We start from the raw sequence: 20,061 nt of genomic DNA on the forward strand, positions 1-20,061 counted from the left end.
GTAATAATATAAATATCAGGGTTCTAAACGGAGTTACTTGATTGTGTGGCATTACATTGTCCTAGCAGGTAGACACGTCCAGAAGGTCATATGCGGGAAAACTGTGTTTACAGCTTAGGTCTTGTTTGATCTCGGTTGTTTGATAGATTTGTAATAGCTCACTTTAGGAGTGAGAGTTGGATTTGGGGTATTAGAGACAGCCTGATGGGTGGATAGGGTAGGGATTGAAGACCCAGGGGTATATGTGTTCCCGTCTAGGTTACACTTGAAGGGCCTGATGCTTGGGGTTGGACATTTTCAGGTAGACTATTTGCAGACTAATTACTGGCCCCTGAAGGGCAAACATTTCTAGATACTATTGTTTTCTATTACTGCATCATCTGTCTATTCTCAAAGAGATCTGTTCTGCATTCTTGTAAATAAAAAGTTATCAGTTGTTTTTCAAATCATCTTCCAAGTGGTTATTAAGGGGAAAGGATGCAATAGATTTTGGTAATTGTTAAATACAAATGGTCTAGAAATGGTCACCTTTATGGGGGAATTCTTAGATTACAGGTACTGCTACACATTTAACTCGACAATGGTGACATAAGGCAAATGGGTAAAAGCAAATACAGTATTAGGGGACAATCAGAGCAATCACAATGTTCTTAACAACATATAATTGGTGTTTTGTTTTTTTTTTGTTTTTTTTTAAACTCTTCCTCTCAAACTAGATTATGTTGGGGAATTAGATGATTGACCAAAAACCAATTATCCATATTTTTGTTAGCTTTTTTAATATTATTAATGAGATCATGGTTACCAGGGGTGCTGTGGCCATGAGTTGATAAACTAACCTCAGCAGCAGCCCCTGAGTTACCAGGGGTGGCAAAAAACAAAACTTTGGGTCTGCTAGTGGGGAAGGCGCAATTGGGCTTTCCTTCTATGAGCATCAGGCTGTTTCTAAATACCCCGAATGCAGTCAGCCTAATCTCTGTTTGTAAGAGTAGATTGTAATAATCTTTAGCACAATATGATGCAATTCCTTTAACAATTTTTTTTTGGCAGGGCCATGACTGCTATCCAGTACTTTACTCTTATGTTGAAGCTCAGGGGACTTTGAGTTTTGGGGGAAAACTTGATATCCCCAAGCAGAGTTCCCAGAGAGGGATGACTGCACGAGAGAGATTTCAAAACCTGGACAAGAAGGCCAGCTCTGATACCAACAACGTTACCCTGGACTCCTTACACAAGAACAGCATCAGGCAAGGACGCGCACACAAATGCTAGCACTTAAATTACTAGATGCACCCAAGTACTCTAATGCTAACTATCCCCTGAATTTGATTTAGTACATGGCCTATGTACCTAGAAAGCTTTCAAAATTATTTGCTACAGGCTCTTTGCCAGGGATGGGCTGCACCTCAATGATGATGGGGCAGCTGCTTTGGGGGAAAAGATGGCTAGAGGGTTGGAGGAGATTTTAAACTAGGAGTGGGGGGGGGTGCAGCAGGTAATTCTGTGGTAGACAGGATAGATGAGGTAGTGGGCATAGTAAGGGAAAATGGGGGAGGAGACTTGCTTCGGGATACTGATAATGGCAGGGAGGCCCATAAGTTGTTTACACGTCATTCTCACGCCGGAACCAGTATTAAATGTATGTTTACCAATGCAAGAAGTCTGACTGGTAAAATGGGAGAGCTGGAGGTACTGGCATTGTAGCGGTTGAACGAGTCACATGACTGGGCAGTTAATATTGGGGGTTATACATTGTTTCGGAGGGACAGGGGCAATAGAATTGGAGGAGGAGTGTGTATTTACGTTAAGCAAGAATTAAAAGCAAATATTAAAGAGGAAGCAATGGGGGTAACAGAGGGAGCTGAATCCTTATGGGTTGAGCTTCTCACAGATAGTAAAGAATCTACCAAACTAATTGTAGGGGTATGCTATAGACCCCCTAATGTAAGTGAGGAGGAGGAGGCTCAGCTGCTGTTGCAAATATCACCTGCTAGTTTGGGGCAGGTGATAATAATGGGGGATTTTAATTATCCTGATATTGACTGGAGCCATAGTACTGCCAGGACAGTAAATGGGAACAAGTTTATAAACTTGCTGCATGACAACGTTATGTCACAGGTTGTTGAGGAGCCAACCAGGAACCATGCTATATTGGATCTAGTGTTCTCTAATGGCCCAGAGTGTATAGCAAATGTGCAAGTGGTTGAACCCCTGGGTAATAGTGACCATAATGTTATTTCATTTGATGTTTGTGCAGGAAACAAATTTACACGGGGCAACAAAGACAATGAATTTTAGGAAGGCAAATTTTAGCTCCTTAAGGGCAGCGCTTCAGGGCATAGATTGGGGCATTATGTTTTCTGATAAAAACACAGAACAGAAATGGTTGTCATTTAAAATGATATTAAATCATTACTATTCGCAATTTATTCCTTTAATAAGAAAAAGTAGAAGTGTTAAGAATCACCCTATGTGGCTTAACTCTGAGGTAAAGAAGTTAATAGGGAAAAAAAGGAAAGCTTTTAAGAAATATAAGTCAGAGGGGACAGTAGCTGCGTTTAATGAATATAAACACTATAACAAGTGTTGTAAAACAGCAATCCAGAAGGCAAAGATAGAAAATGAGGAGCGCATTGCGGCAGAGGCCAAGACTAACCCCAAAAAGTTTTTTAAGTATATTAATAGTAAAAAGATGCAGGTTGAGGATGTGGCCCCATTGAGTTATAGTAACAATATGGTTTTAAATGACAACCATTTCTGCTCTGTGTTTTTATCAGAAAACATAATGCCCCAATCTATGCCCTGAAGCGCTGCCCTTAAGGAGCTAAAATTTGCCTTCCTAAAATTCATTGTCTTTGTTGCCCCGTGTAAATTTGTTTCCTGCACCAAACATCAAATGAAATAACATTATGGTCACTATTACCCAGGGGTTCAACCACTTGCACATTTGCTATACACTCTGGGCCATTAGAGAACACTAGATCCAATATAGCATGGTTCCTGGTTGGCTCCTCAACAACCTGTGACATAAAGGTGTCATGCAGCAAGTTTATAAACTTGTTCCCATTTACTGTCCTGGCAGTACTATGTACATTTTCCCTAAACACACACTAGTAAGTAAGTAAGTTGGGTTGAAAAAAGACATACGTCCATCACGTTCAACCATAATGCCTATATATAACCTGCCTAACTACTAGTTGATCCAGAGGAAGGCAAAAAACCCCATCTGAAGCCTCTCTAATTTGCAGCAGAGGGGAAAAAATTCCTTCCTGACTCCAAGATGGCAATCGGACCAATCCCTGGATCAACTTGTACTAAGAGCTATCTCCCATACCCCTGTATTCCCTCACTTGTACGGAGAGCTATCTCCCATAACCCTGTATTCCCTCACTTGCTAAGAATCCATCCAACCCCTTCTTAAATCTCTAGCGCCAATAATATAGAATGCGCTCATTCCAATTTTTATTACTTAAAATGAACTTATTCTCAAACATATGCATGAACGCATTCGCATATATAGGCGCCATGTTCGCACCCATTGTACAGCCCATCAGCTGTACATAGTACTGTTCATAATATACAAAGTAATTTTTAGTTAATATTAATTCCAACGCATCACATGCAAAATTAATTTCATGCGTTTTAAGATTTAACTTAGTTAGATAATATCGAATGCATTCAATGCCTTCAGCATGTGGAATGGTGGAATACAGATCACAGACGACGTCAAGGGAACATATCAAAACTTTTGTTTCTGGTAATTTTACCTCAGTGAGTTTATTAAAAAAATCTGTGGTGTCAGACAGATACGTATGAAGTAATTTAAAAATTGGCTGACATATAACATCCAAATAAATTGCTAATGGTTGAAATATAGATCCACACCCTGAGACTATCGGTCTCCCTGGTGGATTCTGCAAAGTTTTGTGAATCTTAGAAATTCAAAAATAAGCACCTGCTTTGAGGCCACTTGGAGCAACATGTTGCTCATGAACCACTGGTTGGGGATCACTGCCTTAAAAGAGAAGGACTAATAAAGAGTTAATCTCAAGCTGCAGGAATACCTTCAGTTGTCTCAATAGTGCCCTTAAGTCTCCCCATATTTCACCTGTTCAGATGATCATAAGCCCAACAGGAAGAAAAAACGCTGAGCTGTGTAAAGAAAATTCCTATAATGCCTCACTCCTGCACTGAGACCAAGACCAAGTATACATGCTCAGTTTGTAAGACTGAGTCAGCTTCCTGCTGATTGACTCAGATCCACATTCCTATGGGGAGGGGAGTGAGTTCTTAGCATTCTTGAGGGAGGGGGGAGCAGGAGAGAGCTGCATGTCTCTGGCACATGACTTACAGGCACAACAAATCTTTTGACAGAGAAGTCAGTGCAGCATTTGTGTGAGTGCTTATGGCTGTATTTACATAGATCTTTTTGATAAAGCTTACTTCGTTTTTACCTTTCTTTCTCCTTTAAGGAAAGGTATCAGGGAGCTGCTATCTTGTTGCCTGTCTATTGTGGTTTTTTTTTTCTTCCTAAGTTTCTTTTTTATTAGTGAATATGAAGGCAATACATATCACAGGCAATATAGTTGGAACATATGGAGTGTCTCTTGTGTTTGCATGTGTCTAAGCTATTCCTTAGGTAGTATAGTCCATTTCAAGATATATCACTCAGTGTAAGTAAGCCCCATTGAGGCCATACCCTGTATGGTGCTGTACTCCAGAAATTGCGAAGAAAGTGTTGCCCCATAGACAGTGGGCAGCATTGAGTGTGCCCCTGGTGAGTTTCAGTTCTGAAGATAGGTACCCATTGACATTAACGCTCACAGTTGGCAATTTGTTACATAGTTACAGTAAGTTGGGTTGAAAAAAGACATACGTCCATCACGTTTTAACCATAATGCCTATATATAACCTGCCTAACTACTAGTTGATCCAGAGGAAGGCAAGAAACCCCATCTGAAGCCTCTCTAATTTGCCACAGAGGGGAAAAAATTCCTTCCTGGCTCCAAGATGGCAATCGGACCAGTCCCTGGATCAACTTGTACTAAGAGCTATCTCCCATAACCCTGTATTCCCTCACTTGCTAAGAATCCATCTAGCCCCTTCTTAAAGTTATACAGTGGCTTGCAAAAGTATTCGGCCCCCTTGAACTTTTCCACATTTTGTCACATTACAGCCACAAACATGAATCAATTTTATTGGAATTCCACGTGAAAGACCAGTACAAAGTGGTGGACACGTGAGAAGTGGAATGAAAATCATACATGATTCCAAACATTTTTTACAAATAAATAACTGCAAAGTGGGGTGTGTGTAATTATTCAGCCCCCTGAGTCAATACTTTGTAGAACCACTTTTTGCTGCAATTACAGCTGCCAGTCTTTTAGGGTATGTCTCTACCAGCTTTGCACATCTAGAGACTGAAATCCTTGCCCATTCTTCTTTGCAAAACAGCTCCAGCTCAGTCAGATTAGATGGACAGTGTTTGTAAACAGCAGTTTTCAGATCTTGCCACATATTCTCGATTGGATTTAGATCTGGACTTTGACTGGGCCATTCTAACACATGGAAACCATTCCATTGTTGCCCTGGCTTTATGTTTAGGGTTGTTGTCCTGCTGGAAGGTGAACCTCCACCCCAGTCTCAAGTCTTTTGCAGACTCCAAGAGGTTTTCTTCCAAGATTGCCCTGTATTTGGCTCCATCCATCTTCCCATCAACTCTGACCAGCTTCCCTGTCCCTGCTGAAGAGAAGCAGCCCCAGAGCATCATCATGCCACCACCATATTTGACAGTGGGGATGGTGTGTTCAGAGTGATGTGCAGTGTTAGTTTTCCGCCACACATAGCGTTTTGCATTTTGACCAAAAAGTTCCATTTTTGTCTCATCTGACCAGAGCACCTTCTTTCACATGTTTGCTGTGTCCCCCACATGGCTTGTGGCAAACGGGACTTCTTATGGTTTTCTGTTAACAATGGCTTTATTCTTGCCACTCTTCCATAATGGCCAACTTTTTGCAGTGCACGACTAATAGTTGTCCTATGGACCGATTCCCCCACCTCAGCTCTAAATCTCTGCAGCTCGTCCAGAGTCACCATGGGCCTCTTGGCTGATCAGCGCTCTCCTTGTTCGGCCTGTGAGTTTAGGTGGACGGCCTTGTCTTGGTAGGTTTACAGTTGTGCCATACTCCTTCCATTTCTGAATGATCGCTTGAACAGTGCTCCGTGGGATGTTCAAGGCTTTGGAAATCTTTTTGTAACCTAAGCCTGCTTTAAATTTCTTAATGACCTGTCTGGTGTGTTCTTTGGACTTTATGGTGTTGTTGCTTCCAATATTCTCTTAGACAACCTCTAAGGCCGTCACAGAGCAGCTGTATTTGTACTGACATTAGATTACACACAGGTGCACTCTATTTAGTCATTAGCACGCATCAGGCAATGTCTATGCTTTTGTGTTTCGTGTGTTTGTGTTTTCGTACCACTTTGTATTGGTCTTTCACGTGGAATTCCAATAAAATTGATTCATGTTTGTGGCTGTAATGTGACAAAATGTGGAAAAGTTCAAGGGGCCGAATACTTTTGCAAACCACTGTATAATGTATCAGCCGACACGACTGATCCGGGGAGGGAATTCCACAACTTCACAGCTCTCACAGTAAAAAATCCTTTCCGAAAATTTAAACGGAACCTCCCTTCTTCTAAACGGACCCTCTGGACCCTCTCTATCTCAATCATGTCCAATTTGAGCAATGGAGACCAGAACTGAACAGCATATTCTAGATGTGGCCTTACCAGCGCTCTGTAAAGGGGAAGAATAACCCACTCCTCCCGTGAATCTATACCCCTTTTAATACAGCTCAAAACCTTGTGTGCCCTTGCAGCTGCTGCCTGACATTGCTTGCTACAGCCAAGTTTATTATCTACAAGGACTCCAAGGTCCTTCTCCATTATGGATTTGCCTAGTGCAGTCCCATTAAGGGTATAAGTGGCTTGCATATTTTTCCATCCCAGGTGCATGACCTTACATTTATCCACATTAAATCTCATCTGCCACTTAGCCGCCCAGATTGCCAGTTGGCCAAGATCCTGCTGCAAGGATGCCACATCCTGGATAGAATTGACTGGTCTGCAGAGTTTTGTGTCATCTGCAAACACTGATACATTACTTATAATACTCTCCCCTAAGTCATTTATGAACAAATTAAACAAAATTGGACCCAGTACAGAACCCTGAGGGACCCCACTGAGAACCTTATTCCAAGTAGAGAATGTACCATTAACAACCACCCTCTGTACCCGATCCTGTAGCCAGTTTTCTATCCATGTGAAAACGACTTCACTAAGACCAATAGACCTTAGTTTAGAAAGCAGTCGTTTGTGGGGAACGGTATCAAATGCTTCGGAATCAGGTATCCAAACTCTTGCTTCAGGAGGACACAAAGGAATTACTTGGTAACGTACATAGGGTTTCTCTGTGTTTTATTCCCCTTTATTTTATTTACGGTTTGCTCTGTATGCGTATGTCTCTTTTTAATATATATATATATATAGGATTTACACAATTTAGGCATTTGTCAGATGCAAGCGGTGAAATTTATTATTACCAACGTTTCAGTCCTTTCTTAGGACTTTCGTCAGGGAGTACAAGAAAGCATATACAGCTGCGTTTTAAAGGTGGACTTTGGCGCCAAGAGAATGTTGCTAAGCAACAGAGCATAAACAAATCCAAAAACAAAGAAAGAGAAAACAGAAACACAAAAGCAAGACCGTGCACATAAATCAAAATAAAGAAAAATAAAAAGTACGTCAAGTGTGTGTCTGGTATCATTTGACCGCCCCATACCCTTCCTAGATTGTGGCAAAAAGAAGACTTACAGCCCGTCGTTTCACGATCTTAGGACAGAGACCCGCTCCTGACAGGCAGGAGTTCCTTGCGTGCACTAGCGTCATAGAGGCAGTAGAGGGACCGAGCGTTGCTAGGTGGTAGCGGCTATTGGAAACACCGTACCACGCGCAGGTAAATCCTAAGAGTGCCGACATTTTTACCTATTTGTAGAATCCCTAGCTCTGGCACCGAGGTTTAGTACTATTATGTGGTGTGCTCCCCACTCTGGACTCTATATATATATATATATATATATATGCACTGTTTACTTTTGTAATATTAAATATAAAATTTAATAAGTTATGTCCTTTGGCTCTAAAACTCACATGCTTGTATGAATGCTTGGGCCTAATGTATGAACCTCTTGTCTGTGTGTTAAGGGAAAGTTGTCTGTGTAAATGCTAATTAACTAGTTAACTGCTAGCAGGAGAGTGTGTTTGATAGTAATTTAACCCTTTGGCTGCTAGAGTGCTTGTTGAATTAGTGGAAGCTAGCCCTAACTACAATGAGAGAGAGTGTGTGATACATTTGTGTATTAGGAAAAAGTACCTGTTGTAGAGAGCATGGAGACATTCAGATTAGGTTTCAATCGCCTGTTAATGATAGATGGTGGCATCAAATAGTTATTTTGGGCAATGGTGTGTTTGGGGGTGTCTGACATTAGTCTAACCTGTGTGAAAGGTGACTGAGTGGAACCCCTTGTTTCCCCGTCCCGGTGTGTAACCTTTATTAATATTAATCATTTGTATTAATAACAAATATTAATACATATGCAGGATCCATGATCAAACCTTCTGATAGACTGTTAGTGAGCAATAACTTACACCCACACAAGTAATAATAGAATTAAATAGATTTACTTATCTTTGTATGATTAAAGTTACAAGCTTAGCCAGTTCTGCACAATTCAGCACAATCGGGGAGCCCCATAACCTTTGGTGCAAGACCTTCAGGTTCCTGATAACCAAGCGATGATCCAAATGTCCCGGCACTCGTTCAGGAGTCCTAGGCAAAGCTCCTGACACTTGGTCGAGGCTCCCTTTTATACCAGAGTTCTTAGCAAACCCCCAACACCAAGTGCTAACTTTGTGCAATATTGTGTACAAACTTGTACATAGAGTATATTGTCTATCAGCTGTTTATTCCAAGGATATTTGCTGGGTAACAATACCTGTGTATACTGTTTACCCAGCAATATACATAGAACAAAGACATTGTACCTTGAACATTGGACAATAGCTGTCCAAAAATCTGCTGCTTTTACTTGACTCAAAGCTAAGATTTGATTCATATGTCAAAGCAGATGTATATATTGTAAATCATTATAAAATCAATAGAAAATCCACCGTGCTACACTGTGTCACGTGAGTCTGAGAGTGGCGTGATTGTGACAATGGCGGTGGACATTTTAAAGCTAATAACATATCCTGATGTGTCCTCTGAAGAGCCATATTTCTTCTAATAGAGCTGGGAATGCGTGTTCAGGTCTGATATATAGAGGAGCAGGTCATTCGCAAATGTGTGTCATCTGTGTCTAAAGATAATGCCTTTGAATGTGGGCATATCTTGTAGAATTCTGGTAGGAGATCAATTGCCAAATTAAATAATAGGGGAAGAGAGAGGACATCCTTGTCTCATGCCTCTGAACAATATAATAGGATTTATGTTCTTATTGTTAACAATTAGAATGGTTTGTTGGTGATCCCCTTGGTTTGGCTAGTTGTGCTAGGAGTCTACCCTGCCTTATCATTATTAAAGTGATACTGACACTAAAAAAACGAAATTACAAAATTTGAATGTACATTAAAAGTAACCTATAGGTCATGTTGATCATTTTCACTGATAGGGCTGCTTTTGTGACACGGCCTACTGTAGCACAAATATGGCAGCCCCCTTGTAGATGAACAAGGGGGATCAGATAGGTAATGTAAAAGTATTGGGCAAATAATTTTTACAGCAAAATTGTAAAGCATGCGCAAAGACAATGTTATGATAGAGGTAAAAAGGGTTTAATTTCCAATGTCAGTATCCCTTTAAGGTGTTAAAGGCTTTTTGTATTTCTTTGTTTTTGGTTTCTGATTTGCTCCTTGGGTTAAGTACAAAGTAGGTACTGTATATGTTGCTTTTATCTGATTGTGTTAGGAAAGTGTAGGACTTTAGAATGTCCTGTCTTTTTTGAAACATGTAAGAGATAATGTGACCTCGAAAGACTTCTTTAGATGCTCCCCCAAAACAGTGCTGGGTCATCATAATGTACCAAATGATCATCTTTGGAGTTTTCCCAGGAGGTAACAAGGAAGTTGCTAAATTATGTTTGTGGGCATGTATGAAGGAAATTTCCAGTAAAAACATTCCGTAATTGGTTTAGCCAGTTTGTATTTTAGATGAATGGGGGCCTGGTCTGAGAGGGCTATTACCCCTATATTGGCTGACAATGCACAATATTGTCTTTTATCTCCCTTATTCCTTTGTTGTGGGGGAGAGTATATGCTAGGGGTCTAAGAGGGACCAACGGGACACCAGATAATTTATGCTCTCTAGGTGGGGAGTGTGTGTAATTTGTCCCAGTTTGTCTAGTGTTGGGTCTAGGACTGCATTAAAGTCACCTCAATTGATTATATTCCCTGTTGCATGATCCAAATGCAGTTGTACCAGCTAAATATAAAATGGATGGTTAGGGGCACTAGGTTATTCAGTTAAGTACTGTTCTCCCTCTAAGTTTAGGTTTATTAGTAAGTATCTTCCTACAGGATCTGATCTGACAATGATTTACTGAGGAGTATAGCCACTCCTCTTTCCTTTTTGGTGTAATCTGCTCAGATGCATTCCTGAATCCAGAAATCCTTAAACACTATGTTGATGGTTTCCTGCCAGTGTGTCTGCTTTAAGAAGACAATGTTTGGTTTACTTTTCTTTAGGTGAAGTAAAAGTTTTTTTTGCATTTTTGAGGTGAATTTAAGCCTCTGGCATTCCATGAGTTTAAATGGAGGGAGGATTTATTAATAGGGGAAGTGATTCTGTCTAGAGTGGGTAGACATATTTGTATAGGCTGCGAATTAGAGTGAGATGAGTTTGTTTCTTTAGATGTGACCTCTGTGAGTGAAGATGTGTACCTGTTTAAAGAATATTGTGAGCCTTTTTCTGTGTGAGTAGTTGTCTGTGTTTCTGTTTTAAAAACATTTGTAATAACCTACAATAACCATTAACAATATAAAAATCTTTTCAAATCACCTTCCATCACATTTTCTTTTTCAACCTTAACATTACTGCATTAAGCAGGTATTGAACAAGGTGTTTTCACATCCCAAGGTAATTAGTACAAAAAAGCAGTAATAAAAACTTTAGCACAAAGGTATGCCTAGTTTCTAATATTGCCAACAGCTCAGGGTAAAAAATATTGATTCGGAGTGACAAGAATAGTTGCTTATACTCTCATGTAAGAGTGGTTTGGGTGTGCGCCACACCTTTTAATTAGTATTCCCAAAAAGTCAAGTCCATAGTGTGCCTCAGACTCTTCTTCATTCCCATGTTCAATAACACAAACCATAATGCAAAATTGAACCTCATTTCTGAAATAACCAACAGCTTGGGTTTAAGGGTGCTGCACTGGCATGGCAGAATTGCATAGTCAAGAGTATTATTACTCATATTTTCAAATGTACTAACTGGTCCTTTGTCGCACCTTTCATTCAGTGGTACATAAAACTATCGCTATTTAAGCCCAAAATGTGATTTAGTCTCTTGTCCCTCATGTGTGACTTTAATTTTGCTGGGTGTTGTAATGCAAACTGTATGTTATGTTCAAATAACTGTTTGATATGGGTGAGAACTCCCTTATCCTCTGAGTTACAGAAGGAGAGAAATCTAGGTAGATAAGTGTTTTTTTTGTCCGTAGATCTGTTTTTTGTATGCTTGAAGCATTTCTACATGAGTAAGGAATTTAGCAAGTACTTGTCTGGGTCTGTGTGCTCCTTCTATTTTTACCAAGTGGAATGGTGGGATGCTTAGAGCCTGGCATACATCCATTGCCAGAAATTTAGATAGGTCTCATGTTTTTCTCTTGTTTGAGGTGAGGGTCAGCTTCTTCATCTCAGCCATGTATTCTTTAGCTGAAGGTCTTCAAGGGTCTTGGTCCTAGGAGCCTGTGCCCAGGATATGGTTTATACAAATGCCTGTATCCATATATAATATATAATTTGGGATAACAAGGCTAAGGCCTTGTAGTGGGGTATAGGGGTACCTTAAATCTTAGTTTATAGGGATCGCTTGCCATCAGTTCAGAGTCTGCATACACGCTTCCCTCTCCACAAGTGAGCAGAGTAGTACAGAGTCTGCCAGTAGATGTTGCAGTGGAGTTGAGGCTTTATTTGCGCTGTAGAGTTTATACTATAGGCCGCAGTGTGGCAAGTCTATGCCTGCCTAGTTAAGGTTTCTCCCTCCTGGCCTTGCAAGGGTAGATGGTGTCAGCCATGAAGTCTGTGGATAGGCACTTACATTGAGGTTCAGATGCCGATCTACTGTGCCATGTAGTCGTAGCTGTGTTCCTAAATCTCAGATGTGAGCAAGATGTCATCTGAGGGGAGTGCTCAGCAAGGCCTTCCTGACGACTCATCTGCTATGGTTTGTGAGTTCGAAGGGTCCGCTGGGTCGGGTCTCTGTGTCATTGACCACCTCTCCAATAAGCTGATTCGGGGAGCTGCTGTCTCCCTGGTTGATGTGCCCTAGGTGGTTAGGGCCTGTCACCTTCGGTGGTTGGGGCAGGTACACACACACACAACCCGTGCACAGGACTCTGTTAAGGCTTGTAGATCAGTTTGCTAGCAGCATGGTAGACTTTTTTTAGGAGAGGTTATTGGGCGCTTGGTACAGTGGCATCCATTAACAAGGTCCACCCACCAGAAGTCCCTGTCCATTGTTCTGTTGGCTGCTGGGGGAAAAGGGATGGGTTACATGACTCCAACTTGCAGCAAGGCTGAGGGCACATGGAGCATTTGCGCCGCTGCTGTCAGCCTATGGTTTTTTTTACAGGCTGAGAGAAGCAGATTCGCTCTCTTACACACCTTAGCACCTGAGTAAAACTACACTGACAGCTTCCGCCTCTGTTTTGCTACATGAAGCAGCGCTGAGTGGGAATTGGCCCTATAATGCCTATCATCATGTCAAAATGCAATATTAAATCTGTTTGCTCTTTTAAACGATTTAATTTCAGTGCAGGATTCTGCCAGAGGAATAAAGGAAGTGAAACATTATATAAAAGGAAAAAAAAAATCCTGTGACAAAATCTTTTTTAAAAATGCTTTAAATTCAGCACATGCTCTACAGGGACCTCAGACCAATAATGAATATAGGTAATGTTTGTAAACATTTTTACTTCACCTAAGGAGAGAGGATAGACTTATGGCTTTATGTGTATTTTGTTTAAACCACATGCATTGGCCATCAGGGGCTGATATCATTGTGTGTTTAACGGTTTAAATGTATTATTGATGGGGCATCTTATTTGTTTGTATTAATGATTGAGATAATTTTTATAACCAACATTTACTTTTAACAGCCAAATATCTGTGCTGAGTGGTGGGAAGGCAAAGTGTTCCAAGTTCTGTACCACTGGCTTAGATGGAGGGATGTGCATCTGGGACGTCAAGGTGAGCCATTCATTTCTACTACACTATAAATTTCTGCTTTTCAGTAGAAAGTAATAAGAGCTCCATATTTCAACCAATGTACATAACTAGCTTTGGTTATACTGATAGAACAAAGATGGGGCAAATTGTTTTTTACAGCTATGGCCACACAGGCTGATATCTTGCAGGAAGAAAAAAAAAAGTCCTAAGGTACATTTTAGTATTTAGGTTTAAAAGGTCTGGTAGCATTTAGTATAAACATTTCACGCCATATTAGACTTGGGGCAGCAATAAATATATAAATATATATATATAAAATCCAAATAAGGGTCATATGCTATTCTCTATTCCAAGCTGAGTACTTTAAATTTTAAGATGAACAACCCCTTTACTTTTTAATGCAGTGTAGACAGTGGTATTCTAGAATTAAATAGTCCTTTGTACATTGGCATAGAATAATAAAATTTAGGGAGTCTTAGCCTCCATAAAAAGGAACAGCCACTTTATACAGAATTACAAATTCTCAGGTAAAAGGCTTTCTATTGCTAGCCTTTTCAAGTATAAATGTCCCCATCCTTCTCTGAACTTGGAATGAGTTAAAACGCACTCAACAATAATGCACGACCATATATCAACTTTTTATTTGCACACATAACCCCAGACATTGTCTCATGGCTACACATGATCTCCTTCTCCCCTCCTCATTACTTTGACCACGTATTGAACACATGCTCTGGAATTCCCCTTCTTACCTAGATATTACCTAGACATTCTTACAAGCCATTATTAAAAACTCACCCCTTCATCCAAGCCAATAATCTAAGCACTCAACAACTTTACCAACTTTCCAAACCTTGTTTTCCCACAGTAATGCACCAGTTATACTTAACATGTGTGAAGCGGTATAAAATGGACATCAGGGTGGTGACTCCCAGTGCATAATGGAGGGTGCAGTGTTCCAACCTAATTCTCTGGTCCTGTCCCCAAATGCATTATCCAGAATTTTTAGGGTTTGACACCCTCAGTTTGTCTTTTGGAATTATGGATGACCTTATCTCTACCAGCTATTTAGGCATAATTATGGGCAGGGCTGGGGGGGAGTAATAGCTTATCTTAGTGTTGTTTTGTAAAATTAGTTTTTAAATAATTTCTTCCCATAACGTAATCTTGTGTGCAGATGATGACAATAAGTCAATAATACTTTTGGTATTTTTCAGTGAAATTGATTGTGTATGTTCACAGTTTTACCATAATGTCAACATAATTTTTACTATTTTCTGTCAGATCCTGGAATCTGCAATGAAAGATCTGAAGATTAAGTGATCAAACAGGAAGGGTGGATTCTCTGTTGCCAAGCTGCTTCATATTTCATTTATAAAAGGTTGTCTTGCAGCAGACAAAATTTTCCAAAGCTTTTAAAAGCCAAAGCCTATATCCGCAATTAATTTTGTTTTGCTTAATGTATCTGTGCTTACTTATGGAACAGAATATGCTGGACATAATTTTTATTCTACACTATCAAAATAAATTTTAAGTATTTGTTCCAAATCCCTTATTTAATTTTTTTTTTATTTTGCAATAGTGTCTGAGATGATATTTAACATTATAGGAGAAAATAAAGAGGGTAAACAGGTTGTCTGATTTTTGGAAATGTCATCAATATTGCCAAATATAGACAAGATTTGTGGCTTGGTACTTTGGAGTAGAAAGACATGGGTACCCATTTTGAATTCAGGGGAATGTGTACTTTCCAAAAATATATGGCTTTCTGGGGTGAGCATGCTTTTTTGTAGCATTATCCCACATAAAATGATGTAAATGTGTTGATTTTGCAGAAGCAGAAATGATAGATCATATGGGGGTATGTTCACATTGGGGCCCCTACATGCCACATACTTAGGTAAACCTATACATATTGGGCATCAAACTGTTCAGTGGACCCCTGGCGTTCAAATTTAGGGTGTTTTATCTGGTTACTTTATGACCTGTAGGAGATAAGATACTATAGCCTGGAAGCTTTGAAGTGATTTTTAAGAAATTTTACAAATTTTGATAAAAAACAATAACTTTAGGAAAGCATTGCAACTTGGTAGTTTGGAGTAGACTGACAGTTCTACCTACTGTATTATGGATTCCCCAGAATCTGTTCTTTCTAAAAATGTATAATTTTCTGGGATAAACCTTCTGTTAGTAGAATTTTTGGTCTTGAAATCTAAAGTATGCAGCTTTCTTGAGCAGTGCTTTGGAAATTTGGTAGGTTTTTGACCTATACAAGTGAGAAATCTCCATAAAACTATATATATATTTGGTATTGGCACGTTCAGGAGACATGGGACTTTCCAAATCAGTTGTATTTTCATGCATAAACTAATTTTTGTTTAGACATTTAGAAGCCTATATCTTGTTACAGAATTGGAATTACACAAAAGTTCTACTTAGGATGTCCTTAAAAAAACAATATATTGTCTTCCTGGGTAAACTAAAAGTCCCACCGAGGAAAGGCCCCTAAAGTGATACAGTGCAAAATGTTCAAAAACTGTCTGGCAGTAGAAGTTCTGCTTTGTCCCAAACGGCTGGCAGTGAAGGGGTTAAGAAGGATATTAATGAGTGGAGAGAGTGCAGAGATGTGCAACTAAACTGGTAAAGGGGATGGAAGATTTAAACTATGAGGTTAGACTGTCAAGTTGTGATGACAAGATTCTATTGATGCCTTTAATAGTGGCTTGGATGACTTCTTGAACAAGCAAAATACGAAATTATCCATTGTGATGAAAATCTACAATTAGTTTAGATATTGGGGTGTGTGTGTGTGTATAATATATATATATATATATATCAATCCAAATGGTGTCCGCACTCCAAGGCTCAATATTCTGCGGGGTGCATAGCCAAAATTATGTCTGTATAGAAAATAATTATCTGTGGCCAGCACACCCTTCAATGTTTCATCAAAAATTTTTTTATTGTAGATATATTGTTAAAACCAACGTTTCGGTCCTTATTAGGACCGAAAATCCTTGAGAAAGGTCCTAATAAGGACCGAAACGTTGGTTTTAACAATATATCTACAATAAAACATTTTTTGATGAAACCTTGAAGGGTGTGCTGGCCACAGATAATTATTTTCTATATATAGATAATTATTTTCTATAGATTACCTGTGTGCATCATGAATTTTACAAGGTGATCACCTTGTAAAATTCATGATGCACACAGGTAATCTGCACACTATGCGATGTAAAGTAATATATCACATTAAATAGGAGACAGGTTGTTCAATAATACATTATTGGTGTACCCTACTTCATATCTCACAGTGTCATCAATACATAATTAAAACCATCATATCCATAAAATCAAATATACATGAATGCGCTACGCTAGCTGATCCAGGAAAATTATTTTCCTGATAAATGGGGGCCCCCAATTATATTTAGAATCTATCTAAAACAATACTATTACCTAGTCACAGATTATATTATCTTATAGCAAGATGGAACAACCAAAAGAGTCACACAGTTAATAACCATATATACATATATAAGAATGCATCAACTTAATCATAATAAACCAAATACATTTGCACAGAAGTATTCACAAAAAACAATTCAAGGACAGAGAGCTATTCAGACCCCTAGGTGCCACACAGTCCAATTCATACGTCCAAAATGCTTCCCTTGTAGCAAGATGCGATCACTGTCCCCACCTCTTTGTAAGCCTGAAATACAGTCAATTGGCATACACTTGAATGATGATACTGGATGCCTAGCATGTAGCCAATGCTGTGCCACTGGTTGTTTAGATATGTCCTGTTTACCCTCCATCTTCACAGGTTTAGGGTCCAAAGCGGCCCTAATAGTGGCCCGGTGCATATTTATCCTTTCTTTCAACTGTCTGCAGGTTTTCCCGCAGTATATTAGCCCACATGGGCATTTAATAATATACACCACACTGCGTGAAACGCATGTAAGCCTATGTCTAATGGTATAGGGCTTACCAGTGTGTGGATGGTAAAAAGTATCCTTTCCTCTTGCTTACTTGTTACCCTAACAACCCTCAACATCTGCGATTTGGGCAATGAATCCAGAAGATGGCGGGGATGGCTGCTAGTATAATGCAATAACGAATTCCTGTCCGTGGGTTTCTGGAATAACTTAGTATGGAGCTGGTTATTTATTAAATCTTTATACACAGTTACGTCCAAAAAATCACTGCTGTGTTTATCCCTATGTACCGTAAACCTTATACTTGAGGGTACAGCATTTAAATCTTGAACAAATAACAAAAGTTCCTCATCCGGTCCATACCAAAGAAAAAACAGGTCGTCTATGTAGCGCCTAAAGTAACCACCGTGTTTACGGAAAAGTGGGTGACTATAAATATTTCGAGTCTCGTACCAATGCATAAAAATGTTGGCATAAGTGGGCGCTACATTAGACCCCATTGCGGTCCCGGCCAGTTGAAGGAAATAATTCTCCTCAAATTTGAAGTAATTGTTGTACAGAATAAACTCCAGGAGAGACAAAATAAATTCCACTGGTGGTCCAGTGTACCTGGGGTTGTTACTTAAAAAATCTCTAACTGCATGTATACCTGCATCATGTGGAATGCATGTGTATAGGCTGTGTACATCCATAGTAACAAAAAGGAAATCCTTATCCCTAGTCTCAATGCTGTTGATCACACGTAAAAAGTCTGTGGTATCCTGTATATAAGATCCCAATTCCCTTACCATGTTCATGTATTTTTCAATATATAATTGATTGTTTGCAATAGATCCGGTGTTGCTGGTCTTTTTTTCTATATATATATATATATATATATATATAGTAGGAAAAATGGATCGCATCTCGCAGGACTTATGAAAAAATTAGTGATTTATTAGGTGTAAAGAACAAGAACTGACGTTTCGGCCGCGACAGCAGCCTTTCTCAAAGTTACACGTAAGCAAACAAACAAAACTTAAATACCCAGTGTGGCGGGAAACTAGATAGTGATGTGCTGTATTGCATCAGCTATGCGTGGTGTTGTCTACTGTTCTGTCCTGCTCACTGTCTGAAGTAAGATTGACAGGCAGATAACCCTTCTTCAAAACACCACACTGTGTAAGTTGTTAACTTGTTTAATGAGTATTTGAAGATGAAAGGGTAAAACTGAAATACATACAAATGAAAAGGGTATAAGTGTCTCTGCTGGTGAAACAATATGCATACATATACATTACACGGATGTAATAAATCTGCTATCAAACAGAAACAAACCTCTCTCTCTAAGATGCAGAAGCTGAGTATATTAAGCAAGTAAAACTGTATACACTCACCAACAATGCTGCATAGGGCCTGTTTAGCATGGAGGAAGCTGAAAGCACATGAGATAAACTGCACAGGCTGGAAAACACCTACTTCCTGTGACCTGGAGTTATGACATCAGGGGTCAATAGCTAACTTTATTAAACAAATAACTAACACCAGGAAATATCTACAGGTGTCCAGTAGATGGAGCTGGAGGACTGCTCATACCTATAATCAAATGAAAAGACATATCTGTCCTGACAGCACAAGTGACGTACAAACATGATGTATACATTACAGTGCCAACAATAAATTTGACAAGATCCCTTATACTCTATAAAAAGCAATTAGATGTAATTTACAAGCTGTATAATAAAGAGTTTAAGAACAATGTTCTCACTGTGTCTCAATTGAATGTAGGAAGGAAAGAAACATCAGTCAGTAAAAAGGGGGAAACCAGGGAAACATCTAGATACCATATTAGCTGTTACAGAACAAAGTAGCTATTTATGATTTTGTTGTTAAAAAGAAACATCAATTGGTGGTTACAAAACAAATTAACTAATAATAAACAGCAAATTATGGATAAACAGAACTTAAAAAAAGTCAATAGTGTTTGTAGGTAAAATCCAGATCTCACTTCAAGTAGAAGGAAGCATATGAAACTAGTTCATTTAGACCGTAGGGATTCATGGTGTTGAGTTTATGCATTCATTTCAATTCTTTTTGTAATAGCAACTTCTCTCGGTCGCCCCCACAAGCCGGCGGAGGTATAAAGTCAATGATCATACTTCGTAGGCTGGCCAAAGAGTGCTTATGTGTAAGGAAATGTGCTGCAACAGGGGTATCGGCTTTTCCGGTTGTCAGAGCTGCACGGATTGCTGACCGATGCGGTCACGAAAAGTCGTTATAGTCTTACCTACATAAAAGAGACTGCAGGGACATTTGATAAAATAGATAATGAATTTAGAAGTACAGGTAACCCTGTGTTTTATTGTGATGGGCCAACCAGAACATGGATGGTTAAAAGTGGGGCCCGTGATGAGAGAGTTACAGGTAATGCAGTTAGGACATCTTGTAGCACCCAAGTGTAGTGGTAGGCAGCCAGGACTGTGAAGTTGGTGTCTGGTAGCAGTGGATAGGGTCCGTTTTCATTAGCAAGTCTCTCAAGCTACTCCCGCATCTGTACGCTATCCGGGGAGGGGACCTGAATATGGGAGGAAGGGTACGGTCCTTCTCTAGTACTGACCAATGGTGAATCAAA

At 39.5% G+C, this 20,061-nt stretch overlaps 1 protein-coding gene across 1 annotated transcript in view; it reads left to right on the forward strand.

The window, feature by feature from the left end:
- arpc1b (actin related protein 2/3 complex subunit 1B) overlaps positions 1 to 15,054 on the forward strand; it is a 62,927-nt gene extending 47,873 nt beyond the window's left edge. The window contains exons 8-10 of the mRNA NM_001006823.1: positions 1,051 to 1,247; positions 13,437 to 13,527; positions 14,791 to 15,054. Of these exons, the coding sequence (NP_001006824.1) occupies positions 1,051 to 1,247; positions 13,437 to 13,527; positions 14,791 to 14,829 (327 nt within the window). The 3' untranslated portion in view covers positions 14,830 to 15,054. The remainder of the gene's footprint in view (positions 1 to 1,050; positions 1,248 to 13,436; positions 13,528 to 14,790) is intronic.
- The last annotated feature ends 5,007 nt before the right edge of the window (positions 15,055 to 20,061 follow it).

Source organism: Xenopus tropicalis, chromosome 9 (assembly GCF_000004195.4).
Source record: "Xenopus tropicalis strain Nigerian chromosome 9, UCB_Xtro_10.0, whole genome shotgun sequence".
Taxonomy (NCBI): Eukaryota; Metazoa; Chordata; class Amphibia; order Anura; family Pipidae; genus Xenopus; species Xenopus tropicalis.